Genomic DNA, 19937 nt, shown 5'->3' on the forward strand with positions numbered 1-19937 from the left:
CATTTGAAAACCAAATATTTAAAAACAAAACAAAACACCAAATGTTTAGTTTGGTGGCTTTGTGGAAAGCTCTTTCTATGTATAGCTTCAAACAAATCCTAAATGATATGAACGAAATAAATAGAACCACGGTTTTTAAAAATAATTCAGTATGTATGTCTTAAGCAGGAGTATGTCTCCACACCTTTTAAACAGAACCTCCCCACTTGCTTTCAACATTGCAAATCCGAGCACTGGTGCCGACAGCCCAGACCCATTTGCAAATGGTGCTGACATCCAGATCAGCAACATCGACTACAGATTGTCCCGGAAGGAGCTGCAACAGCTCATGCAGGAAGCGTTTTCTAGGCACGGCAAGGTAACCTTTTCTCTCTTGTTCCTGCCTTTCTTTTACCCTTCGCTAGGACTCCAAGTCGAGAGCATGTCTTTCAACACACGTAACTACAGCCAGGATATGAGGATTACTGAATGAGTTTCTCCTGTGGTCTGCTCGTGGTGATACTATGTCTCCAGTTTTTAGGATATAGCCCCAGAGAGCAAGGGACCTAGTGAAGAAGCACTTGTGGTCATGGGCAGAGATTTAAGTGGCACTTTGGGAAATAAAATGCTGATGGATTTTATTTAGCTCTGACTGCTAGAATACAGGAATAGGATTCTGAAGTAACGTTGGCTGTTTTTGTTAACATCTTTCTGTATTGATGCAGTTTTTAGGTGCTGTTTGCTAGAAGTGCACCTTTTCCAGATTATTAAATGGCTATGCCCCAGGTGTTTGCAGGGTCCAGAGAAGACCCCCCCAAGACTCCTCCCATGTATTGGCTCCTGAGCCTGCACGGGAGTCCTGTGTGCGCCAGAGCGTGCAGGCAGTCCAGGCCGGTTTCATATCCCCGAAGGTCACCCAGTCCTAGTTCACTTAGGTTTTGCTTGGCAAAAGTATAGAGTTCGGACACATTCCCTCACAGAAGCACAGAAGTCTGCAAACATGTTCCCTAATAATTCACCTTCAGTTTTAAGATGACAGGGTTCTGGGTAGACATAGCATTCCATTTTCCTTTTTACTGCTGTAGGTGAAGAGTGTTGAGCTCAGCCCCCATACAGATTATCAGCTCAAGGCTGTTGTTCAGATGGAGAACTTACAAGAAGCAATCAGTGCGGTGAATAGCCTCCACAGATACAAAATTGGCAGCAAGAAGATCCTGGTCTCACTTGCCACAGGAGCTGCTAATAAATCACTCTCTTTACTGAGGTAAAAACAAACCATTTATTTCAGGAAATAATATTTGGCCCAGAAACAATTTTAGAAATAAGAAAATAGATTCGATCATTTTCCCAGCCCTCTTAGACGATTACATATGCAGTAGTGCTTATTCGTAATTGATAGAGCTTAAAGATAAGCTGGAAGTCAGCAAGAAGCTAGTTAGAATAATTCGACTGTTGTTCAAGTCACTACTCAAAGGTGAAGTACAGCTTAAACTTGGCAGGCAGTTAGGAGTAAAATAATATACCACATATCCAGAACAGGTTCTAAAAATAGTAGCCCTCTATGATAAAAGTTTATGAGCCCGGAAAGTGTGAAATACTACCTCCAAATCTTGGGAGAAGGTTGGTTGGTTTGTAAAGGGTAGGTCTACAAAGCTCCAAGCTCTCAACCTACAGATAGATGCTTCATATCAAATAGACACTCCGTAAGTCTGCATTATGATTATGTCAGTTGTAGGAACCTGGTGGTGATTTTATTCTTAATGCACTTTGGTGATTCTTTGGCTCTCCCTGTTTTGGGGGAAACGAGTAAAACAGAACTCAATTCTAAAAAATCTGTTTGAATTCTTAAAGGTATTTTTCTGTGACATGTACTTCACCATTATTTTAAATTACAGTTTTTATCCCCTAGAATAAAAGTAATACTCATGGAAGAAACTTTGGAAAGGTCAGAAACATAAAAGAAGAGGGGGAGAAAACCATAATCCTGTGGCTCAAAGCCGATCATTCAACAGTTTGCCTTTTGTTTTCTCTCTGTTTTTGGCTGCCTTTTTGGTTTTTAAGACCATAGTTGGGATGATATATTGTGTTCAGTTCCGTATCCTCAACTGTGGGAATTCCACTCCCACGTGGAGTTCATGAACTGTGTGAACCACGACGTGGCAGGAGACATTTAAGCTGTTCTTTTACTCTGAGTCAACAGGGTGTTTGTCTCACAGAGTAGTCAGCATTTTTCTGATACACAGGTGTGAGAAGCCCTATGCTTGTGTCTGATTTTATATTCTTTAATCACCTTGTCCCTAAAGTTATTTAAGTTGTTCTGGAAAATTAATTTTGACATAACAGAAACCGGTAAATTTATGTTGTGCGGACCCTTGAATAATGTAAGGGTTGGTGTGCCAACACCGTCCTCATGCAGTCAAAACTCCACATACAGCTTTTGGCTCCCCGCAATCTTAACTACTAATTGCATACTGTTCACCAGTAACCTTACTGGTAACATAAACAACGGATTAACACCTGTTTTGTATGTTACATGCATTAGATACTGTATTTTTACAGTAAAGTAAGATAGAAGAAAACGTTACTAAAATCATAAGGGAACATACACTTACAGGACTGTACTGCCTTTATCAAAAGAAATCCACAAGAACACCAACTCGTGAAGTTGTTCAAGGGTCAGCTGTAATTTTTAATTATGTGAACTCAGTTTATTAAATACAACTTGGAAATCATATGTTGATGTCCAATAACATCTCTAATAAAGTGAAATTTTGTTTTACAGTGCAGAAACAATGTCTATTCTTCAGGATGCCCCTGCCTGCTGTCTGCCTCTTTTTAAATTTACAGATATCTATGAGAAAAAGTAAGTTAGGTTTATTTTTTTTCTATCATTGAGCCTGTACTCATTGGCAGCTTCCAGAATTCTTATATTGATCGGTGGTTGGCATAAAACTGTGGTAGCTGCTCTGCAGGATTGTCTGGCCCGGTGGAGGAAAAGACATAAAAGCAGTGGTATTTAAATTCAGATTTCAGTTTTAACATACATCTTAAAAGCATCTTTTGTTTTTAGAAAATTTGGACCTCGGTGCCTAAAGCTGTACTTTCCTTTTTTTTTTTTTTTTTTCCCAATTTGACTGATGAGTTTTGTTCTTCATCGAGTGAACATTTTTGAGCACCTCCTAGACCGTAAGCTCCTGGACAGCAAGGACTTAAGGACAGTCTCTTCAGTGCACAGGGCTTAGCAGGCACTCAGCAGGTATTAGTGGATGAAAGTGTGGGACTCTGTGGAGAGTGCAGAGCTGGGAGGACACAACCCTTGTCCCTGAGGACTTTATGACTGGAACGGAAGAGAAAACATTCACAAATCATTCTAGAACAAAGAAAACTGTCATAAAGGAAGTGCAGGGAGGAGAAAATGGTATGAGGATGAAAGGAACAAGTTGCTGGGAGTGTTAGTCTCTGAATCGTGGGAGCCCTGATCTGTGGAGGAGTGAAGGGGGAGGTATGGTGGCAGGAACCATGCTTTAGGAAAACTTTTCTGGTGATGGTTCCATCGGAGGTGGAATGGACAGGGCAGAGGGGGAGATGGAGGGACAGTGCCACACCAGTCCCCAGGCCTGGGCAGATGCTGTTGGAATACCGAAGTTTGATTTGTCAGTGAGTCAGGACCTGGTGACTAGTTTTACGTGGAAGGAAAGGTAAACGGTAGAGGTTGTTTTGATTCTGAGTGGGTTTTTTTGCCCCAGATGGACTGGTTGTGTGGTTGAATCAGATATGGAGAAATAAAGAAAGCATGTTCAGGAGGTACAGTGAATTTTTGTCCTTGGTTTTTGGGACACTGAAGATAGAAAGATGTGGCAGTTATTTTCCTAAAGGAGATCGTGGGATAGGGGAGCAGATTGGGAGGGAGAGGCAACTCAGAGAAAGGCAGAACTGGATGAAATACCACGAGGGACAGGAAGCGGGAGAGAACCCAGAGGTGAGAGTGACATCAGGACATGTGGGGATGGTGCGAGGTTTGGGAGGGAGGAGGAGGCTGCTGGTAACTTGCCATCCCTACAGAGCCCTGTGGGTAAAATCTGGGGGCAACAGGCTGACAGACTGGATGGTAAAATGGCAGAGCAGCTCCTGAGAGAGCAGCTGTTTCCATTAGAGGTATAACCAGGTTACAGGACTGAGCGAGAGCACCAGGGGTGTTTGTGTGCAGGGGCAGACAGCTTGAGTGAGGGCGAGGGTGTGAGGCCAAACTTGGTCTGAGCATCAGTGTAGGGCCCTGGGAAGAAACCAGTGGAGCGGCAGATGTGCACTTAACGTGTGCCAGGTTCTTTCCAGACATAACATTTAATCCTCCTATCAACCCTGTGAGGTGGGTATTATCTTCCCATTTTGCATTTGGAAAAGCTAAGGCTTTTCCTTAGAACCGGGATTGGTTCTAGAAGATTCTAGAACCAAGGTGACTGAGGCCACACAGGTTGGGTCAGGATGTGAACTCAAATCTTTCTGCCTTCTGAGCCGGTGCCTTTAAGCTCCATGCGTGAGAGACCTGCGTTGGGGGGATGATTGAGGAGTTGACCCTCTGGAAATGAGGTTGAGGCATAGATGAGGGGAAAGAGTAGCTGAAAATGAGTATACCTCTTCTGAGAGAGGAGAGCAGAGATGGTGAGAGGGGTAGGTAATCCAGAGGGATTTCCAGTTTGGGGGAGCCAAGGTAAGAGGTCATATCCTATAGCTTTCCATCTCAGGAAATTAGGTGAGGTCATTTACAGAAACTTTAGGGTTCGAGGAATAAGCACCAAATGACATAGTGATTAATGGGCAGTGTGCCAGAGGTGACTTGAAGAATTGCCAAGCATTACTGGTTTGGTAGTGAATGAATTTATAGTAGAATTATTCCAGTTTTACGTTTGAGGAGACAGAGGAACGATTCTTGGCAATAGCTCCTTATTGCATCAGATATACGGGCGTTTCTGTATAACCAACGAAAAACGTTCTAAGTCAGCATATCTCTCCTTTTCCTCGCTTTTAGGTTTGGACACAAGTTGAATGTGTCAGATTTATATAAATTAACAGACACGGTCACAATCCGTGAGCAAGGGAATGGCAGACTGGTGTGTCTCCTCCCCAGCAGTCAGGCACGGCAGAGCCCCTTGGGGTCTTCCCAGTCGCACGACGGCTCCTCGACAAATTGCAGCCCAATTATATTTGAAGAGTTAGAATATCACGAGCCTGTCTGCAGACAGCATTGTTCCAATAAGGACTTCAGGTATAACACTCATTTCCCTTTAGAGACATCCTTTTGCATAAGATCATGGAATATCTGTTACAATTTCCTTGCAAATATTTTAGCCAACTGCTGTGTTCTTTTTTCTGTAGTGAACATGAATTTGATCCAGACTCGTATAAGATTCCTTTTGTGATTCTCTCTTTGAAGACGTTTGCGCCCCAGGTTCACAGTCTTCTGCAGACACACGAGGGCACCGTGCCTTTGTTAAGGTGAACATGTCAAAGCCACTGAGATACGATGCCTTGGTTCTCCTCTTTCTAGAAAGTCTGCCCCCTGCCCACCCCTCTTCCCAAGCGAGTATCATAGAATGCCTCATCCTAACATTTTTAGCGCCTTGCAGTCAAAGTATATCTGAAATGGGGTACATTTGCTTGCTATTTCCACAAAAAAATTTGTGTGTGTGCTGATTTTTAGAAACATAAGCAACGAATAGGAACGTTTCTTCCCCACAGAGATGAGATTAGTGTAAGCACTGTTCTAGAAGTATGCACGCGTGCTGCTAGAGTGCACACACCTCAAGCAGTAACTTGTAAAGCTTGAGAGAGAGGTGTTCTTCAGAAGGCCATGTAAGCATCCCGGGGCCGGGTAGACTTACTGTAGGGGCCAACATGGGCCCTAAAGCCCGTCTGCCTTAAAGCCACTGATACCTTAAAGCAGGTAAATAACTGGGCTTGGAACCCAGCTGCCTTATTTCTCACCCCCTGTGCTGGAACACCGTTCGGGTATTTCTGGTATCCTCAGCGCCAAAGAGGTCAGTGCCGTGGTGATGGCCTTCCCGTCCCTGGGACCTGAATTTTCACATTCAAACCCAGATCCTGAGGATTTAAGGAGAAATGATTTATGAGTGGATATATTAAAGACTTCTGTGTAGCAGGTGCTTTGCTTTTCCGTTAGTTTGATTCACCTCCCTTGCCCCCACTTCAGCTTTCCAGATTGTTACGCTGCGGAGTTCGGCGAGCTGGAAGTAGTGCAGGAGAATCAAGCGGGTGTTCCCTTAGAACACCTCGTCACATGTGTTCCGGGCGTAAACGTCGCCACTGCGCAGAGTGGCCTCAAAGTGGTCAGATGGATCCACAACAAGCCCCCGCCTCCAAACACAGGTAGGAGACGGGCCCTGGGGTTTTCTGAGCCACTAAAGTGCTGAAGGTCTGACAGAACCAGACGTCTTGCAAGTCCCAGCGTAAATTCTGTAAAAAAGTTTAAAAGCCACATTTCACCGTTACCAATACCTTCAGACCCACCTAATCTTGTGACGCTTTTTGGCTCGTCAGTTGACCGGCCTTTTTAAAAATTGTTTCAAGGTATTTGAAAGAAATACTGCTAAATGCAGGTTTGCCTTTGAAATTTGTTTTGGTCAACGTTTGTGACTTGGATAAATGGAAAAACAGATTTAGGTTTCCATGTAAAGGACCAGGAAGTGTAAACCTAACTTTGGGCAAGTGTCTGAGTCCCGGGCCTCCTCCCAGGCTGCAGGTGTTAATCCCACCACTTGTGAACAGGGCTGAAAACTGTTGCCTTCCTAACGATGCTTCCTTCTTTTTGACCCCGACCACTTCCTCCTTTGCTCCCCCACCCCCCCCGTGGGAAGAAAGGTGAGGATTACCAGGGAAGGAGAAGCATTTGTATCAGAGCTGCTTACCACCTTCTCCTGCCTTTCCCCTCAGTCCTAGACCACTCAGGCTCCCATGCACTGCGCTCTTTCTCTTTCCTCTTTTGTTGTCAGTCTGCTAGTCTTGTAGAAACGTTTCTATCCAATTATACTTTCATAATTAAAACTTTTTCTTAATTACATGAACATTCAGATAAATACAAGAATCTCTTTCTTAGTTTTATATCGGCAGGTTTTACACTGCTGCTTTTCATGCACTGCTTTTCCTGCACGATGTTTTCGGCTTCCCTACGGGTTAATTAGACTTTTCTGGGCTACGTGCTTGCTCCCCATCTGTAACTTTGTTTCTATCGGAAAGTATGTTCCATGGGACCAAGTTCAAATGAACCTTTGAAATACAACCAGTTTACAAGCTGGAAGCCTCCTGTGTAATTCTGCTTTAAGTTAACACTCTGCTGAACTATGCTTTCCTTTGACTACAGAACGTTGAGAAGTAGTAAAGCATCTGCCAGCCCATGAAGAAGTTGTGCTCGTCCATAGGTTATATGGGACCTGAGTGTAGACGCTGAGAAGTACAGCGGCCCTTCGCTCTCATCTCCTTGGTTATGGTTGAGCTGAGGCAAGGGAGGGCGAAGTGAGTTAGCTTTCTTTCAGGGGTGAAATCCTGTCTTCGGCATGTTCTCTTTTTCTCCCCCTGTCTAGATCCTTGGCTTCTGCGTTCTAAAAGTCCTGTGGGCAACCCCCAGCTGATCCAGTTCAGCAGGGAAGTGATCGACCTGTTGAAGAGCCAGCCGTCCTGTGTCATCCCCATTAGTAATTTCATCCCGTCCTACCACCACCATTTTGCGAAGCAGTGTCGGGTATCCGACTATGGGTATTCCAAGCTGATAGAATTATTGGAAGCCGTGCCTCATGTATTGCAGGTGAGGAAGGATTAAGGATTATTTGCTTAATGACAGGAACGTTCCTCTATGGCCTCGGCTCCTTCAGGGAAACAGGATAGCTGGTAACCTCATTCGGGGTGGCTTCTCAGTTTTTCCAGAAAACTGAGTTTAAACATAAAAAAGGAACCTTCCCTCACAGCACGGAGTATTTTCCTTCTAATCTCTGTAGACCGACCTTCCTCTCCCTAGCTCAGGACTCTCCAGGATTGTTCACTCTTACAGAGGAGCTGCCATGAACGTGGGCTTAGCTCTCATCAATGAATTAAAGACCAGCTCCTGGGCTGGAGCCTAGTGTTGGTTCCTAAGGAGTCTTGACCCTATTAATTTAGCTTGTTCCATAGCTTCTTACCCATAAAACAGTTTCCAGCTTATAAACTGGCATGGAACACCTGGGTTGTCTTTTGTAGACAAAATTAGTTGTTCAGATTAATAATGGGCTTTTTATTTCCGTACTCATGACTATTTGGGAAGGGGTATAAAGGGCAAACAAAACGGGGGCAGGGATCTCTGGCACTTGAACAGTCGTTCATTTTGACCGTCTGCATTCTTTTGACCTACATGTATTTAAAAATGCAGATCCCATACATAAAAGGACTTGTTCTCCAAGACAGGTAACAGGAGAGAGAGGGAATGCCATCACCCAGAGAGTCAGTACGTGCCAAGGTCTGACAAGTGTAAATAATCAAAGTGTTTGATTTGCAGATTCTTGGAATGGGCTCCAAACGTCTGTTAACCCTTACCCACCGGGCCCAGGTGAAGCGCTTTACTCAGGATTTACTAAAACTTCTCAAATCCCAAGCCAGCAAACAGGTCATTGTGAGGGAGTTCTCACAGGCTTATCATTGGTGAGTTGATGAGAAGGGCGGGGGTCAAAAAAGAAAGCAGATACTTCAGAACACTTTTTCTTCCCACAGATTTAAAATCATTATCCAACGTTTTCTATTTAGCATTTTTGAGGAAGACTTGCAAGTGATATTTCTGATTCTTTACCCACTTTCCTGGTTGAATTCTAGGTGTTTCTCAAAAGACTGGGATGTCACCGAATATGGTGTTTGTGAGTTGATCGATATTGTCTCAGAAATCCCAGACACAACGATCTGCTTGTCCCAACAAGATAATGAAATGGTGATTTGTATCCCCAAGAGAGGTATGTTGACCTAAATGTGCTGTTCGACAGTTGTGTATCTTAACAAGGAATCCTATGTCCTTTCCCCGCCTCCATGGTTCCTGAAGATTCTGTGGAAAGTGCATCATGAGAACTATCCCGGTACATTGGATCTGGGGTTCTTCAGAGCAGTTGCGGCCACTTGCCAACAAGAAAAGCAAGCTAGTTTTTTAGAATTCACTGTAGGGGAAAGACGGGCATAAGCAGCACTTTCTTGAAACGCCTTCTTCAGCCTGTCTGTGGCTGTTGACACCATAATTACCTGGCTGAGAGACAGTTACCGTGGCTGTTGCTTGTCTCCTCTCTTTAACTGAGCTACTTGACTGTGCACTCTTGAGAAAGAAAGAAGATCCAAGCAGATGTTTTGGCTTTCTCATTTGGTCCTTCTGATTAAGCTCTGGGAGCTGAGATAAGTGAAGTTACGTGTACCTACTGCCATGTTCTCCCAGTATTATTAATCCGTGATTCCTAACCTGTGTTCCCGCAGAACACTCCTGTTCGTGAAATCATAATCCCTGAAAGCTTTTGGAATGAGTCATGTCAATCTTCCAGATTCTGATTTAAAAATTAATAGAAGCAAAAATTGCAGTTGAAGCTTTTTCTCCCCTGTACTTTTGATAAACTTTTGTTGCCTGATACTCTGGCCTGCTAGCAATTTTAACTGAAGATTAGAAGAAGGCACAAAAATGTGTAGCTTTTCAGAAATGCAGCTTTACAGAAATAATTTCTTGGCTACTCTTTCAAGTAAAGACTGGGAAGTGTGTCATGTGCATATATACGGGATAGAAGTGAGGGATGGAGAGCTAGAGAAAATACACCTAGCTTGCAAGGCAAAACTACATGGGGGTGTATGTATGTGTCTTTCGTAGTATACCGTAGTAGTCTCCTGGCTTCCTGGTGCTGTGCCCTTGACTGAGTTTGAAAACCATTCTGCAGAGAGAGAACATGAACGTGTTTGTTTTAGGTTGCATATGTGTTTGGAAGGCAGAGATGGTATCTCTTGTCATCTGTGCATAAGACTAATACAGCAGTCAGGTTTGACACAGATGAATGGAAGAAAACTGTGATTTGTTTTTTCTTTTTTAAGAGCGTACCCAGGATGAAATAGAAAGGACAAAACAGTTCTCCAAGGATGTTGTCGATTTGCTCCGGCATCAGCCGCACTTCAGGATGCCCTTTAACAAATTTATCCCCTCCTACCACCACCACTTTGGCCGGCAGTGCAAACTCGCATACTACGGGTTTACTAAACTACTTGAACTTTTTGAAGCCATACCTGATATTTTACAAGTGAGTGAAGAGGTTTCCAGTTATCCTTTTCTGAGCAATATATGGGGGGAAATTTTTCTTTTCCAGGTCTGTTTTTCCTGGGAATAGGGAGTTAGGAAATAGGAGGGAAACCTTCAGTAGTTTGATCGAGAAGCTGTGTTGTTGGCCCAGTACTTAGTCTTTCTAGGTAAATGTGGGTTTTTAAACTTTAATAAAGAAAGGAATTATTCTTTGAATTTGTTTCAGGGTAATTACTGAAAAAAAAAAAAAAAGATTAAATAGTTTGATTTCTTAAGTGGAATATTCTTCCGTTAGTCCCATACTTCTCGAATCTCTCAGGTTGGCAGTGGGGATGAGTCTGTGAGGTGATGTGAATGCTTGGCTGTTGAGTGACGTTGAACCAGATTTCTGTTGTTGATTTTATTAGTATTACTATTTTTGACCCTTAAAGTACTTTTAAAATTTTTCTCGTGTGTGATAAAATACACATTACCTAGTTAACCCTTTTTTAAGTGTGCATTTCAGAAATCTTGCAAAACTGAAGCTCTGTATCCACAGAAGAGCCCCAGAGTGCTTCTCAGTTACTAAGTGTATACATTTTTGTGCCCTCGAATTCCGTGAACGGTCCGAACTTGTTCACTGTTGCCTTCCTCCTCCCTGTGTGTTTTCCAAGGTATTGGAATGCGGAGAAGAAAAAATCCTTACTTTGACAGAGGTGGAACGAGTCAAAGCTCTGGCTGCCCAGTTTGTCAAACTCCTTCGGTCCCAGAAGGATAACTGCCTTATGATGACAGATCTGCTTACAGAATATGCTAAAACTTTTGGTTACACATTTCGTCTCCAAGACTATGATGTCAGTTCAATTTCGGCTTTAACACAGAAACTCTGCCATGTGGTAAAGGTGAGCAGATCTTTGTTTTTATGGACGAAAATGTGGCGGCGGCAGCATCTGTCCCCGGGATGCTTACCTGTGCTTAGCATTTCCTTGTTCACCCCTGGCGCTGGTTACCTCTTCACAGGAAGTGAGTGCTTTGTGTCCCATTAATGCATTACTAGGTGGTAGGAGAGGACTCTGGTTTGAAGAGTTTTGGTCTTGCTCTGGTGTGTTTCTTAGAGGCCTTGCGGAAGTAATGTCTCTCTGAGCTGAGGAGGTCTCTGTTTTATCTGAGGGTGTTTCTTCTCAGGAGTATCCTTCTAAGCAGATTGTGGTCTCTGACGGTGTGGGGAGACTGTAATCACAGATTACAGCCCTTCCAGATTCTGACCCACTTGAGTAGATTTAGGAACAGGCCAGGCTCACAACTCGAGAGGGTAACTTCCTCTTCCCGCCCGGGGCTGAGCTGACCCTCCCCATCCTAGGCAGAGCAGCTGGACAGTCTCAGGCCGCTTCCTGCACGGGACCAAGAAAACTCACTATAAGGAGGGAGCCATGAAAGGGAAAACATACCTAGTTGGGGTCAGCCCCAGTTCCAGATCTGGAAGGAATCCAGTTATGTACTGTGCGATTAAAGGGAGAAAAACCTTCGCAGGAGACAGAGAAGGAGCTGCTGGAGAGCAGGAAGGACACTAGGAGTGTGACCTGCTCCCAGTGCCACCTGCTGGGAGGACGGGTGAGGGAGGGACTAACTAACGTGACCTTCAGACCTAGCTAGTGGGGGGACTTAGTGTTGCTGGCCAGGACGGGGTCAGCACCAGTGTGTGGGGACCAAAGAAGGGCACACGGAGTGGGTTGAGGCAGGAGGACTAGGACATGACAGTAGTGACAGGTAATGCAGACAGCTTTTCGGCTTGTGTATTCATGAGGGAGGAGAGTGCGAGCGCCATGCGAGGAGACCACAGGACAGAGTGGGCCAGTGTGCTCTCTGGTGGCTGCTTCGCTCCCAGGTGGAGAGCCTTGAGCATGTGTGAGAGCCGCAGGGAAGGATCTGCTTGAGGAAGAGAAGTACACAAAGTCGAGACAAGGCGGCAGAGTGGGGTTCCTGGGGAGGCAAGCCTGGGAATTGGCATTCAGCGGAAGGAGGCACAGCCCTGATACTAGTACTGTGACTGAAGGGAGAGAATATAGGGTAACTGTGGTAAGTTTGATATTCCTCACTGGGAAGAAGAGGGAGGGACTGAAAGAGACCCGATTCAAGATTGAAGTGGCTGTCGTGGTTCTTGGGACCCGCCAGGACCTCAGGCGGGGGAGCTGGGAATAGGGGGAGCTCCGCAGGAGGGAGGTGGGACCCATAGCGCTACTGTAGGGCTACCGCGGGGAGGGTCAGTGGCATTGGGCTGCTTTGGTGCAGGCACAGGGAAAGCAGACAGTTGGCCTCAAGGCGGGAGTTTGCCAGACAGTGCAGAGAAAAGGCACAGGGACAGAGGAATTTATGGAGTATGACCAGAAAGGCAATGAATTAATGGCCTGTCGTGCCAAGGTGAACAAAAGAGGAACATGTGAAGAAGGGAGAGGACCTGAATTGGGAGGACATGGGAGTCCATGCAGGTGCAGCTGGAGAAAGGGAAGAAGAGCCAATCACTGGACTGTCTTTCCAGTCTCCCCACCCCAGCGTCTGCCCCACACGTTCTTTTGCATGCGGTTTGCCTGGGGAGTTTGCATGAGCTGCTTGGGAAGTGGACAGTAGCTGGCAATCCCAAGTGTGACCTGGGAATGGGGTTCCGGAGTGGAATCAAGTAGGAGAGGATGTGCCTGGAGATGGGGTGGATGAGGAACGGAAAGGCCATGCGGTGGGGCAGCCCTCCTGGTTGCTCGGTCACGCAGTGTGGGAAGGCAGTGATGGGCTCCAGTCGATAGCAAGTCTAAGCCGTGAGCAGACACTGGGAAGAGCGAGGGCAAGTGAGTGGGGAGTTGGGGTGTCAGCAGTCAGGACGGGGAGGGATCGGAGGGGCTCTGGTGTGCTCCCTGGCTGCTGCTGCCTCTCCCAGGAGCCTCTGGGAAATGCTGATGCCCGAACTTCACCCCTGCCTCTGACATTCTGATGTAATAAGTCCCAGTGTGCTCGGAGCGTTGGCATTTTTTATAGGCTCCCCAGTTGATTCTGTTATGTAGCATGGGTTCAGAATTGGGAGATGTCTCTAAGTAGCATCAAAAGGGCAACTTTTAATTTTTTTTCCTTGAAAGACTGGAGTTTTAGCAATGGTCTGGGCATCAGAGAAGATGGCTCGGATTCCCCTAGACGTGAATCTGTTGCTTGATTAAACCTTGTGTCTGCAGAGGAAATCTCTCATTGAAATAAATCTCCATGGATCTGTAACCACGATAAGTGGGGCGGAGGGTCTACCCACTAACCTCCTGCCTTGGCTCTGGGTGAACGTCTGAACCAGGGACCCACTGGGATTATGAACCCAGAGCCCCAGAGAGTACGAGCCTCTGATTACCCAGCCCTGACTGAGGCACCGAGACCTGTGGTCTTGGCTGGGAGACCAGACAACTGTAAACTTGGTTTGCCTCCCAGCACCTAAGGTCGTTCATACTGAAGCTCTGCCGGTTCTAAGTCCAGGGATGGCTCAGTTCAGCCTGTTCCTCGGCCCAAGGCCTGCCGCTCTCAGTTAGCCCTTGTTTGTTTCTTTACCTGCTGTTTGGTCCCCCGGTGCCCACCTGTGTCTTTTCCAGAAGCCCCCCCACCCCCCCGACCCTGTATCTCCTTGAGAAGCGAGAGTGAGACATGTAGTCTGATAGGAAAATACCCACTTGCTGGCTAGTGATGATGGACTAGAGGAGTGTGGGTGCCTGTAATCAGAGTGGGCCTTCAGTCTGCTCTGAGCCACAGAGGTGGGGTGAGTCGGTCTGCAGAGCAGCCCTGTGTACCGTCACCTGCAGTCCAAACTCCCCCCGACTTGAGTGCAGCAACCTTCAGTTCAGGGTCTTGGGCCCCATACGTGCCAGCCGGCCAGTCTTACCTCCTTCCATAGGGGAGTGGAAGGAGTGCCGTAAGAGAGGGCTAATAAGGATGGCTGACTCTGATCGTGGACCATCAGAAAGGGAGAGGACAGTTCCCGCTCCGGTGTCCCACAGCAGCTGAAAACAAACTCAGGCACTCACTTCTGTGTAGGAGAAGGGAGTAGAGGTTTTCCCTCTGTTGGTCTCCCTAACCCAGAGGACAGTAGCTGAACTGGGTGGCTGTGGCCAGTATGCCACTCTCAAGCTGGGAAACTCTGGGCTTCTTGTTCCCCCAGATTGCCGACATGGAGTCGGGCAAACAGATCCAGCTGATCAACCGCAAATCCCTGCGCGCCCTCACTGCCCAGCTGCTGGTGTTGCTGATGTCTTGGGAAGGAGCTGCCCACCTTTCTGTCGATGAGCTCAAGAGACATTATGAAACCACCCACAGTGTTCCCCTCAACCCCTGTGAATATGGATTCATGACCTTGACCGAACTTCTGAAGAGTCTGCCCTACTTAGTGGAGGTACGAGTGTTAACGGTTCTATAGAGCCGTCTTCCTGAGGTCTTCTGAACTGCTCCGGGGTCCCCTGATGGTCTGGCTTGGAGGCTGTAGAGCGGGGAAGGACCAGTCAGCTGTTCTGTGGTTGAACATACGAGGCAGGGCAGGGGTGCAGGCACCTTGCCCAGTTGAGTGCCCAGGTAAGGGGGAAGTCCTGGCCTCCTAAGTCCTGAGCTGGGGTGCTTTCGTGCTATGCCAGGCTGCAGTTTGCTACTGTTAGCACTTTCTGACGAGATGGATGGTGTGTGGGCGGGGTGGGGGGCTGTCATCAGTCAGACACGGGTCAGAAGGGAAAGCTGGTCACCCGGGTAGACTTTAAGAATAGCACTTAAGATGAGAAGAATCATGGGAGAATATTACAGATGTAGATAAGCACCCCCCTCCCCGCCAAATTAACAAAATTGGCCCAAGAAGTGAAAAATTATACCAGCTGGGGCACCTGGGTGGCTCAGTCTGTTAAGCATCTACCTCTGGCTCAGCTCAGGTCATGATCCCCGGGTCCTGGGATTGAGCCCCACATCAGGCTCGCTACTCAGTGGGGAGTCTGCTTCTCCCTCTACCTTCCCCCTTGCTTGTGATGTCTCTCTCTCTGTCTCTCAAGTAGATAAAATATTTATTTGATGCAGAGAGGGAGATAGCATAAGCTGGGGCAGTGGCAGGCAGAGTGAGAGGGAGAAGCATACTCCCCGCTGAGCAGGGAGCCTGATGTGGGACTTGATCCCAGGACCCTGGTATCGTGACCTGAGTTGAAGGCAGACACTTAACTGACTGAGTCCCCCAGGTGCCCCTAAATAAAATCTTTGAAAAAAATTTTTGACCAGTTACCACAAAGGAGGCTCTAAGATCATTGAAGTTTTACCAATGAAAAAGACACCGGGACCAGATAGGTTAATGGTTGGATTTTTAACTAACTTTGAAGAATAACTCGCAGCTTCCTAAAAACCATTTAGGCCATGTTAAAAGCAAAACAAAAAGACAAAAGAAACAAAAAAACCTCACCACTTAATTTTATGAATCCAAAGCAACTTTAATACCAAAAACCTAACTAATACAGTCCTCCAAAAGACAGTGGTTCTAAATAGGGTATTAACCAGTAAAGTCTAGCAACGTGGGAGAAGTATGTTCCCCCATTGTTACCATATAACCATATCATGGATAACTAAATAATTGAGAGATATTGACAGAAACTCTCTCCTTAGCCATACTCAGGCCAGGCTCCTAGGAGCCGCCTTCTAGACTAGACCATGACCTTGGATGTCTTGGTAATTTTCCGTCCACCATCACCTGCCAGCCCTCCACCAGCTATAAATCTTCGCTTCTCTTTGTTGGAGCCCTGTTCTGCACTGAGGATCTTTCCTTTTATTGGGGATAGTTCTTGAATAAAAACTGTTTTCCACCTTTACTGTCCACCTCTGGTTTGTCCTCACAATATCACATCCAACAGGGGCGCCTGGGGGGCTCAGTGGTTGAGCATCTGCCTTTGGCTCAGGTCATGATCCCAGGGTCCTGGGATCGAGCTCCACATTGGGCTCCCTGCTCCGCAGGAAGCCTGCTTCTCCTTCTCCCACTCTCTCCCACTCCCCCTGTTCCCTCTTTCTCTGTATCTCTCTCTGTCAAATAAATAAAATCTTTTTTAAAAACAGCATCACATCCAACATTTTGAAAACTCTGTTGATTATCTATTATGTGAATAGTGGTTCTAGGCAGCATGAACGGATAACCCAAGACAGAAGGCTTTCCATGGCCAGCTTGGGGGGAAATACCCCTTCCCTTGGAGATTATCAGTGCACATTAAAGACTCTGGAAAGGTTTATGGTAAAGAAATTTATTTACTTGAGGACAGAAGAGCTTTGGGGTTTCTTCCTTACTAACCACGACCCCCCCCCATCCTTTTTTTAAAGAAGACTGATGTCATCCTGTAGCACAGAGTTCCTGGGATCCCCACTTTGGGCGAGGGGGTTCATTGGCCTCAGTCCCTGCTGTCTGATGCAGTCCTCTCATTCTGGGGGTTTGCCTCCCCTCCTCACGGTCTCCTTTTGTTTGAGACCGCACATCTGCCAGTTTCCTTCCTTTCTGACACGCTGTTTCCCCAGACCTCAGCCATCTGAGACACACAGCGCAAACTGTAGTTTGCTCTAAGACAGCACTTGCTGTGGGCAGAGATCCTTGAATGGGCGCCCCCTCCTCCCAGGCTCAGTGGCCATTTTCAGGTTGATTTGGTGCCTTTTCACTCTCAGCAGGAGGCCGGGACTCCCCAGCGGGGCAAGACCAGTCACTCTGGAAGTTTTTTTTTTTGGTTTTTTTTTTTTTTTTTAAGATTTTAGTTATTTGTCAGAGAGAGGGAGAGAGAGAGCGCGTGCGAGAGAGAGGACAAGAAGGGGCAGAGGCAGAGGGAGAAGCAGACTCCCCGCTGAGCAGGGGAGCCAGACACAGGGCTCCATCCCAGGACCCTGAGACCTGAGCCAAAGGCAGATGCTCAACCTGCTGAGACCCCTGCAGGCGCGCCACTCTGGAAATCTCTAATGCTGTGTTCTTCTCTTGGACCAGGTTTTCACCAATGATAAGACAGAGGAGTGTGTGAGGCTTACCAGCCTGTACTTGTTTGCCAAGAACGTGCGCTCTTTACTTCATACGTACCACTACCAGCAGCTTTTTCTCCATGAGTTTTCCGTGGCCTATACCAAATACGTCGGAGAAACCGTGCAGCCCGAGACCTATGGCTGCAGCAGCGTGGAGGAGCTCTTGGGAGCAATCCCGCAGGTGGGTGTTCCTGGAGCCTGGAGGGGGTCTTCCGGGAGAGCCCCAGGCTCGCTCTCCTGAACACAGTCGGCAAATGCTGCCGCAGTAATGACGTGGCAGGCATTTTGAAAGACATACTGTTGGCATTAAAGGGGTGATGCTAGCGTTTCTCCTAGGTTCTGCAAGCCTGTATTAAATGCGTATATGCCAGGTGAGTAAGTTGCAGCCCCTTTCCTCAGAAAGGTGTCAGGCGATGGAGAGTTGGGGCACCTGGCAGGTGACGAGGCAGTGTGATCAGCCATCCGTGGGTACCCCAAGGAGGGGCACAGGTAGGGCCCCGCCCAGGCTCCGGTTTCATTCTAGAGCCCAGATGTCAAGGATTTATAGACGTGAACTATGTGACGAAGATGGGATGGTCTGGGCAGAGGGGATTGGAAAAGCAGATGCAAAGCAGTGACAAGTAGTGTGGAATGTTGAGGGCATTAAAAACCAGGCGGAGGCCTACCAGTGTAGTGGGAGCTCACTTGGGGAGGGCCTTGCTCCTCCGGGTGAGCAGAAGGACCTGGAGGAGAGAAGCGGAGAGCCTCGGGTTTGTGTGTGAAAACACCAGTGTCAGTGCTGTGTCCAGAGTAGCAGGAAGGGAGGAGGGAGCTTGGCGAGGATCCTGGACGTGGCCGGAGCCCAGGTGAGAGTGATAACGAGACCGAACCTGCGTGAAAGTATTGCAGGAGGCAGCGAAGGACCCAGGGAGGCTGAGATCCGGACTCGGTGCCGACGCATGTGGGGGTGCTGGGAGCCGGGGGCCTCCGCTGCCACTCCTGCTTCGCTGAGGAGGCGGAGCGAGGACTCTGTTTCAGGATTAGGACCAGGAGCTTAGTTTGGGGGGGTCTGGAACGTCCCCATTAATTCTCTTAGGGTATATTTAGTTTCTGGAGGAAATAGGAAGGACTCTTGTGTGAGAACTGTCTCCTTTAACAGACCAGAACTGGTGTTGGGGGCTGGTCTTTCTGAGAGCCCTAAAGAATGTTTTTAAAGCTGAGTCTCATCATTTTTAGACTCCATGTTTTCTTACAAGGTGCATGTCTCTGCCAGCTTCTGTTACTTTAAAAGCTAAAGAAAGTATAGAAGAATTTTCCTTGACGTTAGTTTCTGACATCTAGGGTCAGCGCAACAGGTCCCATTCTTCCTGGACTTAGGGCTTATCTCCCCTCCTTTTCCACTGCTTAACCAGTAGTATGTCTTGTATGCAGGTGGTCTGGATAAAAGGACATGGTCATAAGAGAATTGTAGTGTTAAAAAATGACATGAAATGTAAGTAAGCACCCATCCCCTCCCTGCTTCAGAAATCCCGGTTCTCCCACTGACTTTTCCCTCTGACGGCTGCTCTTGGTCCCCCAGGTCGATTGAGTTCCCTCGGGCTTGCCCCCACCCATTCTGAAAACCAGCCCTTGGCCACAGAGCACATCTCGGTGGTGCCTGAATCTGGCACAGCTATGGAACTTGAACTCGGAGCAGGCAGCGATGGTAAGCGAGGCACAACACAGCCAAGCTTGTGAAATTCTTGGAGAACTGGTGGGGTGTGGGCTGGGGGGTGGGTGGGGGCAAGGACCACAGTGAGCCGTCTTCATATATTCTCCAAAGCAGTCTTGTGTTTGATTGGTAACAGAAAAACGAGCCTGCACTTCGTAGTGTTTTATGGTTCAGGTTCTTGAAGGCTGTTGACACCCCTGTAATGACAATATGTCAGCCCAGTTCAGACTTAAGAGGAAAAAATTTTTCCAACATTTGCTAAAATAGTATTTTAAGACTATTGCAATTGGGTGAACTCTGCTGCACCCAAGGAGGGAGATGGAAGTTAATTCTGAGTACAAGGATGGACAGGGATGTTTTAGTTAAGGAGCAGAGCGGGGTCAGCGGCGGGGGTGGGGGGTCCACATCACCAGGAGAAGACATCAGAGGTGGAGGACTGAGGGCCTTGGTCGGAGAGCAGGGGTGCAGAGTTCTCACAGAACTGACTTCCAAGATGCTTGCCAAGACTGGGTTCAGTAAGGACCAGACAGACATGGAAGGCCAAGGTCAAGGCCTTGTGGAGAAGAGGGCTCAAAGGGCCAGGCTCAAGTTGGATGGAGAGAGTCTTTGTCACAGGGCCTTCCTGAGAAAGACTTGGTAATAATGCATGAATAATCCTCAAAACAACATTGATCCACTCAGATTTTATGTGGAGCTTCCTCTGTAGGTAGAAATTGACTAGATTGAGCTCTGTAGCAATTGTAACTTTACTAAAAGACGTTTGAATCCATTGCTGCATATGAGACTTTTATCTTTGTATGACTCTGTAAGTCACTATTGGAAGCATTGCTGTGACCTTTGTGTGGAGGACACATTACACGTTTTATAAAGCATGGGAATGGAACTCCCCACCCTCAGCTGTCAGCACAGCCTGCAGGGAAGTTACCACCAGTCTCCGAATAAGGGACCCAAGTTCTGGGAGGTTAAAGAGCTTAC

At 47.1% G+C, this 19937-nt stretch overlaps 1 protein-coding gene across 8 annotated transcripts in view; it reads left to right on the top strand.

The window, feature by feature from the left end:
• LOC111155998 (meiosis regulator and mRNA stability factor 1) overlaps positions 1 to 19937 on the top strand; it is a 37215-nt gene that overhangs the window by 13902 nt on the left and 3376 nt on the right. For 5 of the 8 annotated variants that reach the window (XM_022516516.1, XM_022516518.1, XM_022516523.1 and 2 more), the window contains 15 exons: positions 166 to 358; positions 1065 to 1243; positions 2762 to 2842; positions 5006 to 5242; positions 5353 to 5472; positions 6188 to 6363; positions 7575 to 7795; positions 8519 to 8661; positions 8830 to 8963; positions 10069 to 10271; positions 10924 to 11151; positions 14427 to 14657; positions 17241 to 17453; positions 18683 to 18743; positions 18831 to 18956. In XM_022516516.1, the coding sequence (XP_022372224.1) occupies positions 166 to 358; positions 1065 to 1243; positions 2762 to 2842; positions 5006 to 5242; positions 5353 to 5472; positions 6188 to 6363; positions 7575 to 7795; positions 8519 to 8661; positions 8830 to 8963; positions 10069 to 10271; positions 10924 to 11151; positions 14427 to 14657; positions 17241 to 17453; positions 18683 to 18743; positions 18831 to 18956 (2546 nt within the window). The remainder of the gene's footprint in view (positions 1 to 165; positions 359 to 1064; positions 1244 to 2761; positions 2843 to 5005; positions 5243 to 5352; positions 5473 to 6187; positions 6364 to 7574; positions 7796 to 8518; positions 8662 to 8829; positions 8964 to 10068; positions 10272 to 10923; positions 11152 to 14426; positions 14658 to 17240; positions 17454 to 18682; positions 18744 to 18830; positions 18957 to 19937) is intronic. The other 3 variants (XM_022516517.1, XM_022516519.1, XM_022516520.1) reach the window with 2 other exon arrangements.

Source organism: Enhydra lutris, unplaced genomic scaffold (genome assembly GCF_002288905.1).
Source record: "Enhydra lutris kenyoni isolate GAN:26980312 unplaced genomic scaffold, ASM228890v2 scaffoldscaffold45, whole genome shotgun sequence".
In the NCBI taxonomy this organism is placed as follows: domain Eukaryota; kingdom Metazoa; phylum Chordata; class Mammalia; order Carnivora; family Mustelidae; genus Enhydra; species Enhydra lutris.